At 40.4% G+C, this 15,159-nt stretch overlaps 1 protein-coding gene and 1 long non-coding RNA gene across 2 annotated transcripts; one reads left to right on the top strand and one right to left on the bottom strand.

Annotated features, from left to right (window-relative positions):
* Positions 1-1,813: 1,813 nt before the first annotated feature.
* LOC134295976 (uncharacterized) lies at positions 1,814-2,930 on the top strand. The gene is made up of 2 exons (XR_010002508.1): positions 1,814-2,015; positions 2,436-2,930. It is a non-coding gene; the product is annotated as an uncharacterized LOC134295976 (long non-coding RNA).
* Positions 2,931-3,438: 508 nt separating this feature from the next.
* LOC134295975 (uncharacterized) lies at positions 3,439-5,207 on the bottom strand. The gene is made up of 2 exons (XM_062969654.1): positions 3,882-5,207; positions 3,439-3,797 (listed from the first exon to the last, which is right to left on the bottom strand). The coding sequence occupies exon 1, from the start codon at positions 5,177-5,179 to the stop codon at positions 3,983-3,985; it is 1,197 nt and encodes a 398-aa protein (XP_062825724.1). The 5' UTR covers positions 5,180-5,207; the 3' UTR covers positions 3,439-3,797; positions 3,882-3,982.
* Positions 5,208-15,159: the final 9,952 nt, after the last annotated feature.

The following is a 15,159-nucleotide window of genomic DNA, read 5'->3' as shown; positions in this document are numbered from 1 at the left end:
AGTTATTTCTGACGTATGGTGACCCTAAGGCAAATCTGTCACAGGGTTTTCTTGGCAAGATTTATTCAGAGGAGAATCACCCTTGCCTTCCTCAGAGACTGTGACTTGCCCAGTGGGTTTCCATGTCTGAGCAGGGATTTGATACCTGATTTCCAGCATCATATTCCAAGAATCCCATTCAAATTAAACAAGTAATAGTGGGAACAGGTAGAGAAAGAGGAAGGAAAGAAGTATATCGCAAATGTTCTTCCCTTCTTCGTTCAGCCCCAAACACTCCACAGGCAGCTCATTAAGCAATCCAACATTGCTCCATGCCATTTCTATAGGGAGGTTCTCCTTTCTTCCACCCCAAAGATAATTAGGTTTGTTTAGAGGGAATTTTTTGTTGTTGCTGTTGCTGTCATGAATGTTGAAATAATGAGCCTATGTTTAGAAACAAGTCAATGGGGACAAATGGGAAGCATCCCCAGTAATTATATGATTCTCAATTAATTTCTGACAGGAACTGTCAAAACAGAAGTACTCAGCTCGCAAACCTACTATTTTCAACCTTTCCATGTACCTTTCCCTCTCCTTCTCCCTCCCCTCCTACTTTCTCCCCCAGATATGTATGTGTGGGAGGGGCCAGCTAGAAACCTCAGGCATGAAAAATCTTCATTATTGTCTCATATGCCTATAATTGATGCTGATGGAGAGGAAAGCAGTGTTATGGCTGGAAGGGGAGAGGGGCCTTCATAGATTGTGGTTTTGCAATTGGGGCCGATCATTAGTTTTGTAAGCATCAGACAGAATGCTGGAGGCTAAGGGTGGATAAGTTGATTCGGATGTAATTAGACTCTTGGGGTTTTTTTTGTTTTTTTTGTCAGCCAGACCCAAGAGTCGGCAGGTCTCATCAGTTTTTCTACCATGGGAAGAGTCATAAGAGTAAATTTCAACAATTAGAAATCTGTCAGAATTTGGAGCAGCATCCCTCACAAAGATGCTCACAGTCTAGAACCTCAGATGTTTCAAGAAGGAGGATTGATTCATTAAAATTGGGTAGATATGTGGTCCTTTCACACTAACCAATTATAGCACTATGGTCCTCCCTTGAACTACCATTACTTCATCTAAAAGGATTCTGGGATTTCCAGGTCAAGAAGAGTTATTTAGAATTTCGGCTAGAAGGTTCTACCAGCAGTCTACAAATTTCAAGATCCCATCGCATGGAGCCATGGCAGTTGAAGTGGGATCACAGCTTTATAACTGTGTAGGATGAACAATATCATAATAATCTTCACTTGCTACTTAGTGTAAGCAGATCGAGAATGTGGAAGAAGTTATCATTTTCATCATCATCATCATCATCATCATCTCCATCATCTTCAGTGCCCTATGATGTCACCCGTTAGGGTACATCTACACTCTAGAATTAATGCAATTTGAAATCACTTTAATTGCCATGGCTCAATTCTATGGAATCCTGTGATTTGTAGTTTACTGAGGAACTAGCACATTTTGGCAAAGAAGGCTGAACACCATGTAAAACTACAAATGTGCCAGATCATATAGCTACACCAGCAGAAGCTGTGATTGAATGGCTATATCTTTCCACTATTGTGCACAAAGCGGTCTGGCAACAGTCATCATCTATGGGAAAAGTCTCCCATACATGTGAGTTTGCCATCCATCAGTCCCAATTAAAAAACAACAACATTCTGGTAGAGATATACAAACTGACCTTTTGATCAAAGAAAAGTTGCTAAGTACTTTTCAGAAAAGATTTGAAACAATTAATTGTAACTTAAATAAACCATTTCGGAAGGTTATCTGTTATGATTGAGCCTCATGGCTCTGCTTCTGGCAGACGTGGACGTAAGACTCCTCGAGAGTCAGATACTCTCGAGGAGCGAGAAAGAAAGAGGCTGCGAGATATCTTTGCAGAACCATCTGACGAAGAGTCTTTTAAGGGGTTCACGGAGAGAATGGAGGAAGAGCTGGTTAGCTCGGAAGAGGATGAGATGGATTGGACTCGGGTAAGGGAGGAGTTGGGTGCCACTGGCAATAATGGGATGGAAGATGAATGGGGACCTTCAGGATTAGACCCATGGACAAGCTGGAGGGATGGGACGGGATCCACAGCTGGGGATGCTGTGGGGCGTAGTCAGAGGTGTTCCAGCTCTGATGAGGAAAGTGATGAGGAAACGCCCGGGTTAAGGAGGGCAGCTGATAGTGATGAGGATTTGTAACTGGCATAAAATGAGGCTTGGGAGCAATTGCAAATTGCGTTGGGCAAGGTAATCTGGACGAACGCTTGGGATCTGTGTGGGACGCTTTCCTGAAGACTGGTGTGTTTTCGTGTGCTGATACGTAAGTTGTTTTGGAATTTGGGTTCAGACGGCGGGAGGAATTGTGTGGGCTTTTGTTTGTGCAAAACCTCTGCTTAATCTCAATAGCTTTGACCTTCCGTCGTCTTCTTGACGGACGCCATCTGCTACTCTGGATTTACGGACTGAAAACTGACTACGGGCTCGCTTTCTCCTATTGAACTTGGAAAACTGCAAACGTCTGATTCTGCCTCTCGACCTACGGAACGAACTGGGACTACGCTACTGCTTCAATCCTTGGCTGCTGAGTTTGTATTGGAAATTTGCCTTGCTGTGTGAAGGAGTGACTCCTAGTTACTCAAAACATAGTGCTGGCAGCAGAGAGGCAATCTGCTGCCAATTAGTTGCATTCTTTTGAACTCTTTGTTTCCCAGCTTCTGTTTGTTTTTCCCCAGGCTGAAGCAAGCTGTTTTGATTTTACCCGGATTAAACTCCGGTTTAATCCGGTTTATCTTTTGAACGTTTTTCTTGCCCCTTTTTGTTTTTAAAGGCTAAAGTTGCCTTGCCCTTGTCTTTTACGGGCATTTTGAGTTCTGTAAATCCAATAAACTCTGTTATCTTTGATCTTGTGGCGTTCTGTCCTTGACATTATCTATATTAGGATTTGAATAATCAAGGTTAGCATTAATTTGCTGGTAATGTTTGTATCTTCAAAATTGTGAATAAGTATGCAATTCCATTAGCTGAGAAGCTTGGAGTCATATGTCTTATCCCTCCCCTTGATTTGTTAATTGCATTTTGTTTTGGATGTAGTCATTTGTAGTTGCAGTTTATATAGCTATTTAGTAGGTTTGAGCAGATTTTTCGTTAGTTCGTTAAATTCGTTTAAAATTCGTTTCGTAATTACTTTTGAATTAATATTTGAACCATCTGCTCACTGCCTTACAAATATTACGAATTTGAATAATAAAAGTACCTTTTTTCGTTTGTTTCTGATGTCTTCGGATGTAGCTGTAGCCCCTCTGAGAGGAGAAGCCATGTTGGCATGCCTCTCAGCCAAATTACTATACAAAGTCCCAGAATACTTGTAAAGTATCTATACACACAAACGATTGTCTATGTACAAAGAAAATGTGTCCAAATGACATATATTGTTACAGTTCCCCGTACAAAGCTCAATTTGGCTGTACCCAACAAAATGAAAAGGAGCAACAGCTCTAACACAAAAGTTGTTCAAGTCTGGTATTGGGTCCAATACATATAGGCTTCAGGGATACAGTCAATGAAAATATCTTCCAAACAGATGGTTGGTCGTGTTGCTGTATACTGGATTGAAGAAAATAATGATGGAGCACCGCTCTCAAAAAAGTCTTCAAAAGTAAAGTCCAAATAAAGTCCCAAGTCTACAGGGGTCCCGGGTATTTTTGACCCTGTTTCAGGGAAAAACCCCTTCTTCAGGAGTTGTTAAACTCAGCAACAATGAATTTCTATCTAAAACAAAACATAGAGTAACAAGTATTTTACCAGCAGTATTAACAGAAGTAAATGTAACCTATATAACAGTATTATACTTACATAGTGCTAAATGCTTTCACTGAGTGACTCTGCTTGTGGTGATTTCAACTGCGAGTAATTCTGGAGGTTCATTCAAAGGTTTTTAAAGAGTACTTGAAGGTTTAAAGGAAACAGCTAAAATTAAGTGATTCATTAAGTCCCTGAGGGGAAAAGGTTTTAAACTTAAAGATCCAGTACATTTCCCTTTGGGATAATAGTTTTTCCAAGTCCATGAAAGGTTTTTGAGAGATGCATTCCAGAGCACAAAATTTAAATGAGGTAGATGAATGTTTGTATTGGGTGAAGTGTGAATATAAAAGAGATTCTGTAGATAAATTTTTGATTCTGGATTTATGTTCAGAGATTCTGATTCTCAAGGATCTGGTTGTTTTTCCGATATACCAGAGATCACAGTCACATGTCAAGAGGTAGATTACATTGCTGCTATTACAAGTAGAAAAATGTTTTAGTGTGGTGCCCACTTTGTTCCTATGATTATATATCTCCTTAGTCTTCCAAGATTGAGGACAACACTTACAGTGACCACAAGGATAATGGCCTCTCAGGGTGCTCTTCGGTGTACTAATGGGAGTAATTAAATCTGTATGGATTAAATATTCTCTAATATTTTTAGTACGCCTGTTTCCAAAAATAGGTAATTTATCACAACCTGAAATATCTTGAAGAAGATGCCAGTGCTTTTTTATAATTTGGATTATGTGTTTGGAGTAATGCGATAATTCTTGTGTCCAGATAATTTGATTTTTAGTTGGTTTAGCAGATTCTTTCAGTAGGGTGGTTCTATCAGTTTTTTCAGCTTTAATTAATGCCCTTTTGATGACATCTTTAGGATAGCCTCTACTTCTAAACTCCTGGCTTAAGGTCAGGCTTTCATGAATGAAGTGTTCATTAGAGCTTGAGTTACGCTTTAGTCTAAGTAGTTGTGAAAATGGAAGATTGGTCTTTAAACCAAAGTGGTGGAAGCTGTTATAATGAAGAAAAGAATTTTTATCTGATGGTTTTCTGAAGTTCTTGACCAACAGTTTGTTATGATATTTATACACAGTAACATCTAAAAAATTGATATGTGACAGGTTGAGATGACTGGTAAACTTAATAGACGTATGTATAGTGTTAATCCAATTCGAGAATCCTACTGCGGCCTCAGTTGTTTTAAATACTATGAATATATCATCAATAAATCGGCCATAGTATATTATATTAGCATAGTACATATTTAAAGATGGATTAAGCAATATAGTGTTTTCTAAATGTGCCATGAATAGATTGGCAATCGATGGGGCTAACGGACTTCCCATAGCGACACCGAAGGTCTGAAAGTAAAATTGGTTTCGAAAACGGAAATAATTTTTCTCCAGTACTATATCTAACAGGTCCATCAAGAAATGTGTAGGTGGTTGCAATTTTGTTCTCCTACGAAGGATATTCTCTATGATGGTACGAGCCTCATCTAGTGGAATGTTAGTATAGAGTGAGGTGACATCAATCGTAACTAAAATGCTGTCCTCCTCAATTTTGAGATTTTCTACGATATTAATGAAGTGCTTTGTGTCTTTAATGTAGGAATCACAGAGAGGGACAAATGGTTGGCAAAAGGAGTCTAGATATTTAGCAACTGGTTCCAATACAGAAGATGAACCAGAAATAATAGGTCGGCCTGGGGGTGGAGTGATGCCTTTGTGAATCTTAGGAAGAATATAAAAGATAGGTATCCTGGGGAAGTCATTTTGTAAGTATTTAAATGTAGAAGAAGAAATAAATCCCATGGATAATCCCTCTTGACACACCACCCTAATAAGGGACTGAATGTGTTTAGTGGGGTCTGTTGCAATAGGTTGGTAGAATTTACTATTTGATAACTGGAGGTTGACTTCCTTAATATAATCTCTTTTGTTAAGTAATACTATAGCTCCCCCTTTATCTGCTGGTTTCCAGACTACCTCTTTGAGGTTGCTCAATTTGACCAGAGTGGTTCTTTCTAATTCTGATAAATTTGAGTGGTATGGTTGTCTACGAGTAGTTAGCTTGTTAAAGTCCCTCTCTACAGCTTTTTCAAAGCATTTAATGTAAATGTTATCTGTGGAAGGGCAGAAGGTACTTTTGGGTTTGAAAGGATCTGTGGTTGTGTTGGATATGCTGTCTTTAAACATGTCTCTTAAGCGGATGGTTCTAAATAGCTTGAATAAATCTATTCGTGCTCGAAATGCATTAAATTTAGGGGTGGGAACAAATGATAGACCTTTGTTTACTACTGACCTTTCTACATCAGATAACTTATAGTCGGATAGATTAACAATCAGGTTCGGTGTCAATAATGCCTCTCAGCCAATCAGAGCGGAAGAGGGAGGGAGGGAGAGGCATGGCCATCGATCTGCTAGCATTTTAAAAATGCCATTGAGACACACACACCCCTCCCCCCGCGGTGACTACCGGCTCACTTCCGCATTGCTCTCTCTTCCCTTCTCTCTCTCCCCTCCCTGCTTCTCTCTCTCTCTCTGAGGGAGGGAAGAGAAGAGAGAAGAGACATGCCTGCCTGCGCTTGGCCTTCTCCTCGCCCTGCCTTGGTTTGGTTTGGTTTTCCTTCTTTCCAGACTTTCCAGCCAGGCTTAAAGGGGAATACCAGAGCCAGTTAAGCCTTCCTAAACGGAATCCTTAGAGCCAGAGGATATCCCTTTAAGAGGAAAGGAAAGGAATCTGGCACCAGCTCACTTGCAACAGATTCAGTGCCATGTAATCATGTGAGTTGTAGTTTTACAAAGTCCCTACCTAGCCTTCCCTGCAGAAGAGAGCCAGTGCCATGCCAAACTACAGCTCCCAGTTTTTTGTCAGATTGTTTTGAATTTCAACTCCCACAATTCCTAACACCAGACATGGGCAAAGTTTGCCCTTGCCTGGTATAGAAGCATTCTATTCTTCTTCTCCAGACATTCCAACAGTATTAAGTGATAAAATCTTGGGCATTTTTTCCTTTAATGCAAAAAGTTCATAGGTTGTTCAGCAACAGCCTACTGGGTTGCTATGAGTTTTCCGGGCTCTATGGCCATGTGCCAGAAGCATTCTCTCCTGACGTTTCACCCACATCTGTGGCAGACATACTCAGAGGTTTTGACGTCTGTGCGAAGCTAGGCAAGTGGGGTTTATATATCTGTGGAAGGTCCAGGGTGGGAGAAAGAACTCTTGTCTGTGGGAGGCAAGTGTGAATGTTGCAATTGGTCACCTTGATTAGCATTGAATAGCCTTGCAGCTTCAAAGCCTGGCTGCTTCCTACCTGGGGGAATCCTTTGTTGGGAGGTATTAGCTGGCCCTGATTGTTTCCTGTCTGGAATTCCCATTTTCTGGGTGTTGTTCTTTTACTGTCCTGATTTTAGCTTTTCTGTTGAAATCGTCCATGTGCTTCTTGTGGATTTCAGTGGCTTCTCTGTGTAGTCTGACACGGTGGCTTTTAGAGTGGTCCAGCATTTCTGTGTTCTCAAATACTGGCTGTTAGGAATTGTGGGAGTTGAAGTCCAAAACATCTGGAGGGCCAAGGTTTGCCCATGCCTGATTTAGATCCATCTCAAAAAAGGGTATATTTGCCAAGCCCTTTGAGTACGACCTTGGAAATATGGCTATAGTGCAAAATGTTCTCAAGTGTTGGGTTTTGGAAGCTGCACAAGATGGCTTTAAGGCAATTTCTGACCCTCAGACAAAACATATGCAGCCAACTTCAGTAAGCTGGAAATAATGTCTTGATCATGTATCCAGCTCAAAAGCAGATTGTGATGGGAAAGTTCTGGAAAGTGCAGTATAGAGCAGGCATGGGCAAACTTTAGTCCTCCAGATATTTAATAATAATAATAATAATAATAATAATAATAATAATAATAATAATAATTGTTATTAATCTATTTCTAACCTGCCCTCTCTCCACAAAAGGACTCAGGGCAGCTTCCAAATGCAAAGGCAAATATTCAATGCCTTATACAATAATAAAAACACAACACAATAAAATAGCAAATAAATCATAGCTAAAAATGCATATAAAATTGATTCTATAGGGAGGATAAATGATTGGATTTCAACTCCTACAGCTTAGCTTTCTCTGCCAATAATGGTACCATACCAAACTAAAGCTCCCAAGATTCTGTAGCAGTGAGCCATCTTGGATATTGTAAGGGATTTATTATTATTATTATTATTATTATTATTATTATTATTATTATTATTATTATTATTATTAGACCTTGCTCCCAGGAAGGTGCCTTCGCTGTGGCTCCCAACTTATCTATCTACCTTTCCACATATTCTCCACATTGTGTGTATGTATATTATATATACATGAGCCCCAATGGCAAAGTGTGTTAAAGCACTGAGCTGCTGAACTTGCAGACCGAAAGGTCCCAGGTTCAAATCCCGGGAGCAGAGTGAGTGCCCGCTGTTAGCTCCAGCTTCTGCCAACCTAGCAGCTTGAAAACATGCCAATGTGAGTAGATCAATAGGTACCGCTCTGGCGGGAAGGTAATGGCACTCCATGTAGTCATGCCGGCCACATGACCTTGGAGGTGTCTATGGACAACACTGGCTCTTGGGCTTAGAAATGGAGATGAGCACCAACCCCCAGAGTCAGACATGACTGAACTTAACGTCAAGGGATACCTTTACCTTTACCTATACACACACACACACACACACACATATGCAGGGACTATATATATACACACACACACATACATACAGTATATATCACACACACACCAATTTAACAAAGTTTCAGCCACAAAAACAAAGTTTCTGAAGTAGAACAATGACTTTCACAGTAAAGACAACCCAATGAAACAGGAAATAAGACTTTCAAACCAGGAACAGATTTCTGCAATTATTAAAAAATGGTTTATTATAAAAGCTATGAAAATTCGCCAAAAATCAGAGGATAAGAGAAACATTCCAAATTTTGGTGAGCTATCAGTGTTAAATGTGTTCTACCACTGTACCAAGTTTGAAGAAGATCACTCAAAAAATGAGGGCGGGAGAGTCCTGTAAAATCTCCCCTCGTGCTGTTTTTTTTGGCCACTGCGCATGCGCGTCCGCCATTAACGAATTACTTTTGAAACTAACGAATTTTCGTTAAATTCGAAAAATTTTGAGGGCAAAATTCGGAAATGACATCAGAAACGAAACGCTAGCGCCCCCTACTTTTGAAACGAGTTTAGAATCAATTTTTTCATGGATCGCTCAAGCTTACTATTTAGTGCTGCATGGGTTTTTTCCCTGTAAGTTGTTTTCTGCTATTTAAAAAGTCTGTTTTGCTTGATAAAAATATTATAAAAACATTAAAAGAAGTAACAACACAAGCGGGGATTCCTTGTGCCCGTTTGGCCTCATGGAATCCAAAAATACTTCTTAGATGGTATTTCCCTTTCTCCTTTGCTTAGCAGAGCTCTTTCATTGACTCTGTTTACACATCTCCAGTTTTCAGACTAGTCTTGCATTTTCTCCGATCTGGATATTCCTTTAGGCTTGATCATATGAATATCAACGGAAATGTGACATCACCAACAAGCCTTTAGCAGAGAGCTTCTCTTTGATGGGGAAGTGGCGGTGGATCCATTAGAGCTGTGGGTTGGGTTGGATTCAGCCCAGTTCAGCTGTTCACATCTCTGAAAATTCTGAGGTCTCTGCTGAGCTTCCTGGAAATTCCAGAGTAAATCCCATATTCCCTCAAACCACATTATCAGTTCCTGCAAATTCAGCCAAGTGTCAACTGAGCATTGGGTTCACTTTATTTTGGTTGTGTAGACACAGACAAAGTTGACATTACCAGGAAAGGTGGACCAAGGACCTTATTCAGTGTGAAGTATCTTCTTATGTCTTCCTATATTTGTTATCACATGTAAGGAGCCAGTTAGAAGATATTGTCAGATGATTGCATGCAATATATTTTTAAAAAACACCCACCCACCCCTTCCCAATGAATTGATCTTACATTTGGTTGAGGAATATATGTTTCCCTCACTCACTAGATCAGTAGTTTTCAACCTGTGGGTCCCCAGGGGTTTTGGCCTACAACTCCCAAAAATCCCAGCCAGTTTATCAACTATTAGGATTTCTGGGAGCTGAAGGCCAAAATATCTGGGGACCCACAGGTTGAGACCCACTGCACTAGAGCTTCCCTATTAACTTCACTTAAGTGGTGACCACTGGGATGCATGCACAGATTCATTCCTTTCACAAAAGTGAATGCGATGAAAACAAAATGGGAACAAAAGAGTACATCATGCTTTTGATTTCAGCAGCCTCAAATTCTGCTTTTGCTGCACTGTAATACTTAGTGTGAACAAACCATAAACCAGAGGATAAAAGCAAAAATGTAATTGCATTCAATTTAATGAATGAGTATACCTCAATGATTTCCTCCATAGCAACTATTTTAGTCTACTCAGGAAAGAGTTCAGTGAGCTGAATCCATATTTGCTCATCCTTAACATAGAACTATTATCTGTCAAGTCTAACCTCTTTTATGGATCATAATATACAGGAAGCACAAAACCCCCCTGTTGTGTCAGCTCTACTGGCTGCCAGTCTGCTACCAAGCACAACTCAAAGTGCTGGCTTTAGCCTATAAAGCCCTAAACGGTTTTGACCCAGTTTACCTCTCTGAATGTATCCCCCTCTATGAACCATCTTGGAGTTTAAGATCATCTGGGGAGGCCCTGTTCTTGGTCCCGCCTCCTTTGCAGGCATGACTAGTGAGAACAAGAGACAGGACCTTCTCAGTGGTGGCTCCTAGGCCCTCAGGGAGATTAGATCAGCCCCCTCCCTCCTGAATTTCCATAAAGTGAAAACCTGGCTTTGTGACTAAGCCTTTCGAGAACTGGTGCAATAAATAGATACAGAATGATGTGCAATGACTACTGGAATGGCCCAGACTATGTTTGTGGATCATGTGAGTAATTGTGATGGTATTGTTTTAAATGCTTTTAACTGTTTTTAATTGTATTTTATAATTCCATTTTAAATGTTTATTTTATTATACTCTGTTTTTAAAGGCATCAAATAGTTGCTAATGTGTAAAGCTGCCTGGAGTTCCCTTCAGGGTTCATAAAGGCGGGGTAGAAGTGTCGTAAATAAATAAATAAATAAATATAGTCTGCATAGAGAAGAAAACCTAGACTAACTCTGATCTGACTTCTTGGACTTCTTGCTGTCCCTATGATATTCTATAAATCCTTGTAGGTCAGTGGTTCCCAACCTGTATTCCGTGGACCACCAATGGTCCGCAGGAGCTAAAATATGGTCCACGGCCTCACAGTTACTACACCATTGCAACAAGAGTGGCTGGTCTCACGAAACCCTCTTATAGCGCCGAGGCAACGGGGATGCTGGGAGGGAAGAGGCTGACTATCCACGAACCAACCTCCTGACGACTGCTTCTCTTCCTCCTCCCTCCCCCTGAGCGGAGCCTTTCCATGTGATGCCTGGAAGCAGGGGTGCCTTAGTGTTTTGATTTTTAGGCCTGTTCCTGGGGTTATTTGGGGTACTGATTCGGAAACTTGCATTGGATAAACCATACTGTCTCTAGATTATTAAATATGGTATTCTGTGTGCAAGCAGGTGGCAACTACTAGATGGCATATGTTCTGTATCAGAAACTAGAGCTGATGTGGTCTAGCCAATGCAATTTTCTGACTCAGCACCCCAAATAACCAAACCAAATCTAAAGTTGGCCAAAAACTTATTCATAATCTTTTTGGTACTAATGTTGGAGAGTGGTCCCTGGTCAAAGTAGTCCCTGGACAAAAAAAGGTTGGGAACCACTGCTGTAGGTACTGCCAGTTGTCCTGGGTTAATCTGGCTTTGCCCAGCTTCAGGTGAAGTCAGGAAATACTCCAGAGTTTTCTAGAAACTCTAGAGTATCCCATAGCTTCAAAGTAATGTGGACAGCTAGATTAAATCCAGTTTGAACTGGCAGCTGTCCAGATATGCACTGCCACCATCACCCTGTCCTTGCACTCATCATGCTCCTGTCCCTGCCAATGTTCCCAGCCAAACACAGAGCTCTGTGTGAGCTCCTGGCCATCATGGGTGCTCCTTTCTGGCATCAGCAGAGGTGGTTTTACAACACAGATGGAGAGTTGGTGGTACAGTGGTGCCGATCAAATCTCAGCCCAATATGGACTTTCTTATTTTCTTTTTCTACTTTTTTCTAGAATGTGTCCAGAGAAGGGTTACCAAAATGAACAAGGTTTAGAAGCTAAATCCTATTAGGAGTATGTTAGAATACTGGGCACATTAAGCTTGGAGAAAAGAAGGCTGAGAGGGGACATGTTTAAATATTTGAAACAGTGTCACAATGAAGAGGGGGCAAGCTTGTTTCCTGCTCCTCTGGAGATTAGAATACAGAGCAATGGGTTCAAACTGCAAGATAAGATATTCCATCTAAACACAAGGAAGAACTTCCTGATGGTAAGACCTGTTTGGCAGTGAAATATGCTGCCTCAGAGTGCAATGGAGTTTTCTTCTCTGGAGGCTTTTAAGCAGAGGCTGAATGGCCATCTGTGTTGGGGGGAGGGGGTGCTTTGATGATGTGTTCCTGCATGGCGGGGGTTAGACTGGATGGCCCTTGTGGTCTTTTCAAAATCTATAAATCTATGATTTAATACATTTGTAAAAGTGTAGAATCCACTCAAAAGTATTCAACCATTGTAGCCTCAAGTCAAGTTCTGTGAGAAATTGTACATTGTCCAAAAACATTTTTAACACAAGGTTGTTGTCATGTCATGCACATCATATGATTTGGAAAAAGGAGCTTGCTGTTTTCTTCCATCCCTGTGTTTATTCAAAGGTATTGGTTGCAATAAGTGGCAGTTTTTGTTAAATTCTCTTCCACAGCCCCCTCTCTCCCAATAAAAGGTCAGGCAGGTAGATATTCCATTTATCACTATTACAAAAGACTCCGGCACAGTGATGAAAAGAGAGAGAAATTAATTACAAGTCAGGAGCTGCAATAACTCTCTCTAATAGTGACAAAAATTTTAAATTAATGTTTCTGACACCAAGAGAAGTTTGATTAATTTTTACGATGCTATCGCTGCAGTATTGGAGGATAAGAAAACTTCATTCTTTGCAATTTAGATGTGGATCATTTTTTTAACGTAATTCGTGAAACTACAAGGCACCTTCACACTTTATTAGCAACTTCAGTCAACAGCACTGTTGCAATAATTAGTAAAGAAAAACTATGCAGTAAATAAATCTTGTACGGAAAGCCATGTGAATAAATAATAGGGGAGGGGATGCGATTTGAACAAGGAATATGAATACCCCTGTGGCAAGTGGGTACAGTTTCTTGAAGTCATGGGAAACATGCACAGATCAATCATGTAAAGAGGGAACTTTATGCATTACTGTCAAACATTCAGTGCAGTCTCCCATTGTGCTACCGGCTATAGCAATGTGAATATACACTGAGATCTTACATTGGGGCAGCATAAATCTCTGTCTGTGGAATTAGGCATTGAGTGTGTTATGCAACATAAGCACTAAATGGCAAAGGTACACAATGGAATGCAGGATAAAATCTTTATGCATATCTACATGGGTGGGCATAGGAAATGCTGGTGCAAACCTACTTCTATAATCTTGCACTGAAAGTAGATGTTGTGCATAGAATAAAAATGCCCAACTGCTTTTGTAGCATAGAGGTAAGTAACTATGGGAGGCTAAAGGCTTGCATTAACCTCCCACCCTCAAGGTGACCATGGAGTGCTGTCCCTGCCCCACCATACACTGCACCCAAAAAAGCAGTTTTTGCCCCAAATCATTCCAAGTTCATGTTAGTAGTGTATGTTTGTCAGGAGGGATATGCCATATTTTTGGTCCAAGAAAATGTTTTTTAAGAAGACAAAGTGACAAGAAGTCCTCTCCTAGGTTTCCAAAAAGTACAAGTTCTCTAGAGGACATTTGAGGGCAAAAAAAATCCAACAATTTTGATATCCAAAAGCACTGCAGGAAGGGGCATTAGAGGCCATATTTTGCCCATCTCTACACTGCAAGGGAACATAGACATTCATAAAGCTACAATGATGTTATGACCATAGATTTGTAATATGTACACTCCAGAACATGGCAGCTAAATATTACATCATTGGGAAAGAAATCTGTTTTTCAGGTGCCAGTAAAAGAGATGCCTATCTGTACATAAGGCAGCAAGTATACATTTTCATAGAATGTCTGTGTTATTTGTATTTTTACTATATTTTAACAGCCCTTTTTGTCTATGATTTCAGACATTTGTAATGTTCGAGGTATGACTTGTGATTTTATATATTTGTATTGAGTCGAGATCCTGCCTGCCCCAGTTAGTACTTGAATGGGAGACCGACAATAACTATTAAATGCTTTAGGCTATACTTCAGAAAGACGAACTGGCAAAACCATGTCTGAGTATTCCTTGCTTAAGAAAACCCTATGAAATTTGTGGACTCATCATAAACTAAAAACTGACTTGAAGGCACATACAATGGCTGTTATCCATTAATGGCATCAAATCCCATTTGATTTTGAAGCTAATCAAGATCAGCCCTAGTTAGTACTTCAATGGACCACCACCAGTCAATGCCAGCAGCTGTAGGCTATATTTCAAAGGAAGAAACTGGCAAAGCCATCTCTTCCTTTATATGAAAATACACTCCAGACATATAAAGGAAATAAAAAAAGGAAAGGGGAGAAGTAGAATGACAAGGGAAGAAGAGAAACAGCAGCAGCTGATTCCTGTGCTACTAAGATTGACTACTGCTGCTTATACAATTGACATACATCAATCACCCCTTCCTGGGTTGGCCTACATATTATTGAGCTTAAATGTGTGAAGTGCTTTGAGCACTTAAGATGTGCTCAATAAATGCTAAGTGTTATTAGGATAAGTAGTCTGCCTGAGCCCACCACCAATCTAAACAAAGAGAAGACAAACAGCTATGATTACTCCTGAAGAAACAATAAAGGTTCCAGAGCTTGAGCTCACCTGAAAAGTAGACATTCTAACACAGAGGAGATAAGTCTGAGCAACATGTTGAGGTTGTCCAGATGTAGTTATTTAATGCAAAGCAAAATATTTCCGCCCTTTCTTATATATAGAGGGGGGGGGGGGGAGAGAGAATGAATTTTAGAATTATAAATCAGAAGAAACTACAAGGGCCACCAGTCAAAGCCTTGCCATGCAAGAAAACAATCAAAGTATGGCCATCCAACCTCTGCTTAAAATCTCCAGAGAAGGAGACTCCACCACGCTCCGAGGCAGCAT

The sequence above is a fragment of the Anolis carolinensis genome, chromosome 2 (genome assembly GCF_035594765.1).
Source record: "Anolis carolinensis isolate JA03-04 chromosome 2, rAnoCar3.1.pri, whole genome shotgun sequence".
NCBI lineage: Eukaryota > Metazoa > Chordata > Lepidosauria > Squamata > Dactyloidae > Anolis > Anolis carolinensis.
The sequence above is the reverse complement of the archived record's forward strand: the minus strand, read 5'-3'. Positions and strand labels throughout refer to the sequence as shown.

Excerpts from the sequence above, each read along its gene's own strand:
- LOC134295975 (XM_062969654.1), bottom strand. The coding sequence starts at position 5,179 with ATGGGAAGTCCGTTAGCCCCATCGATTGCCAATCTATTCATGGCACAT.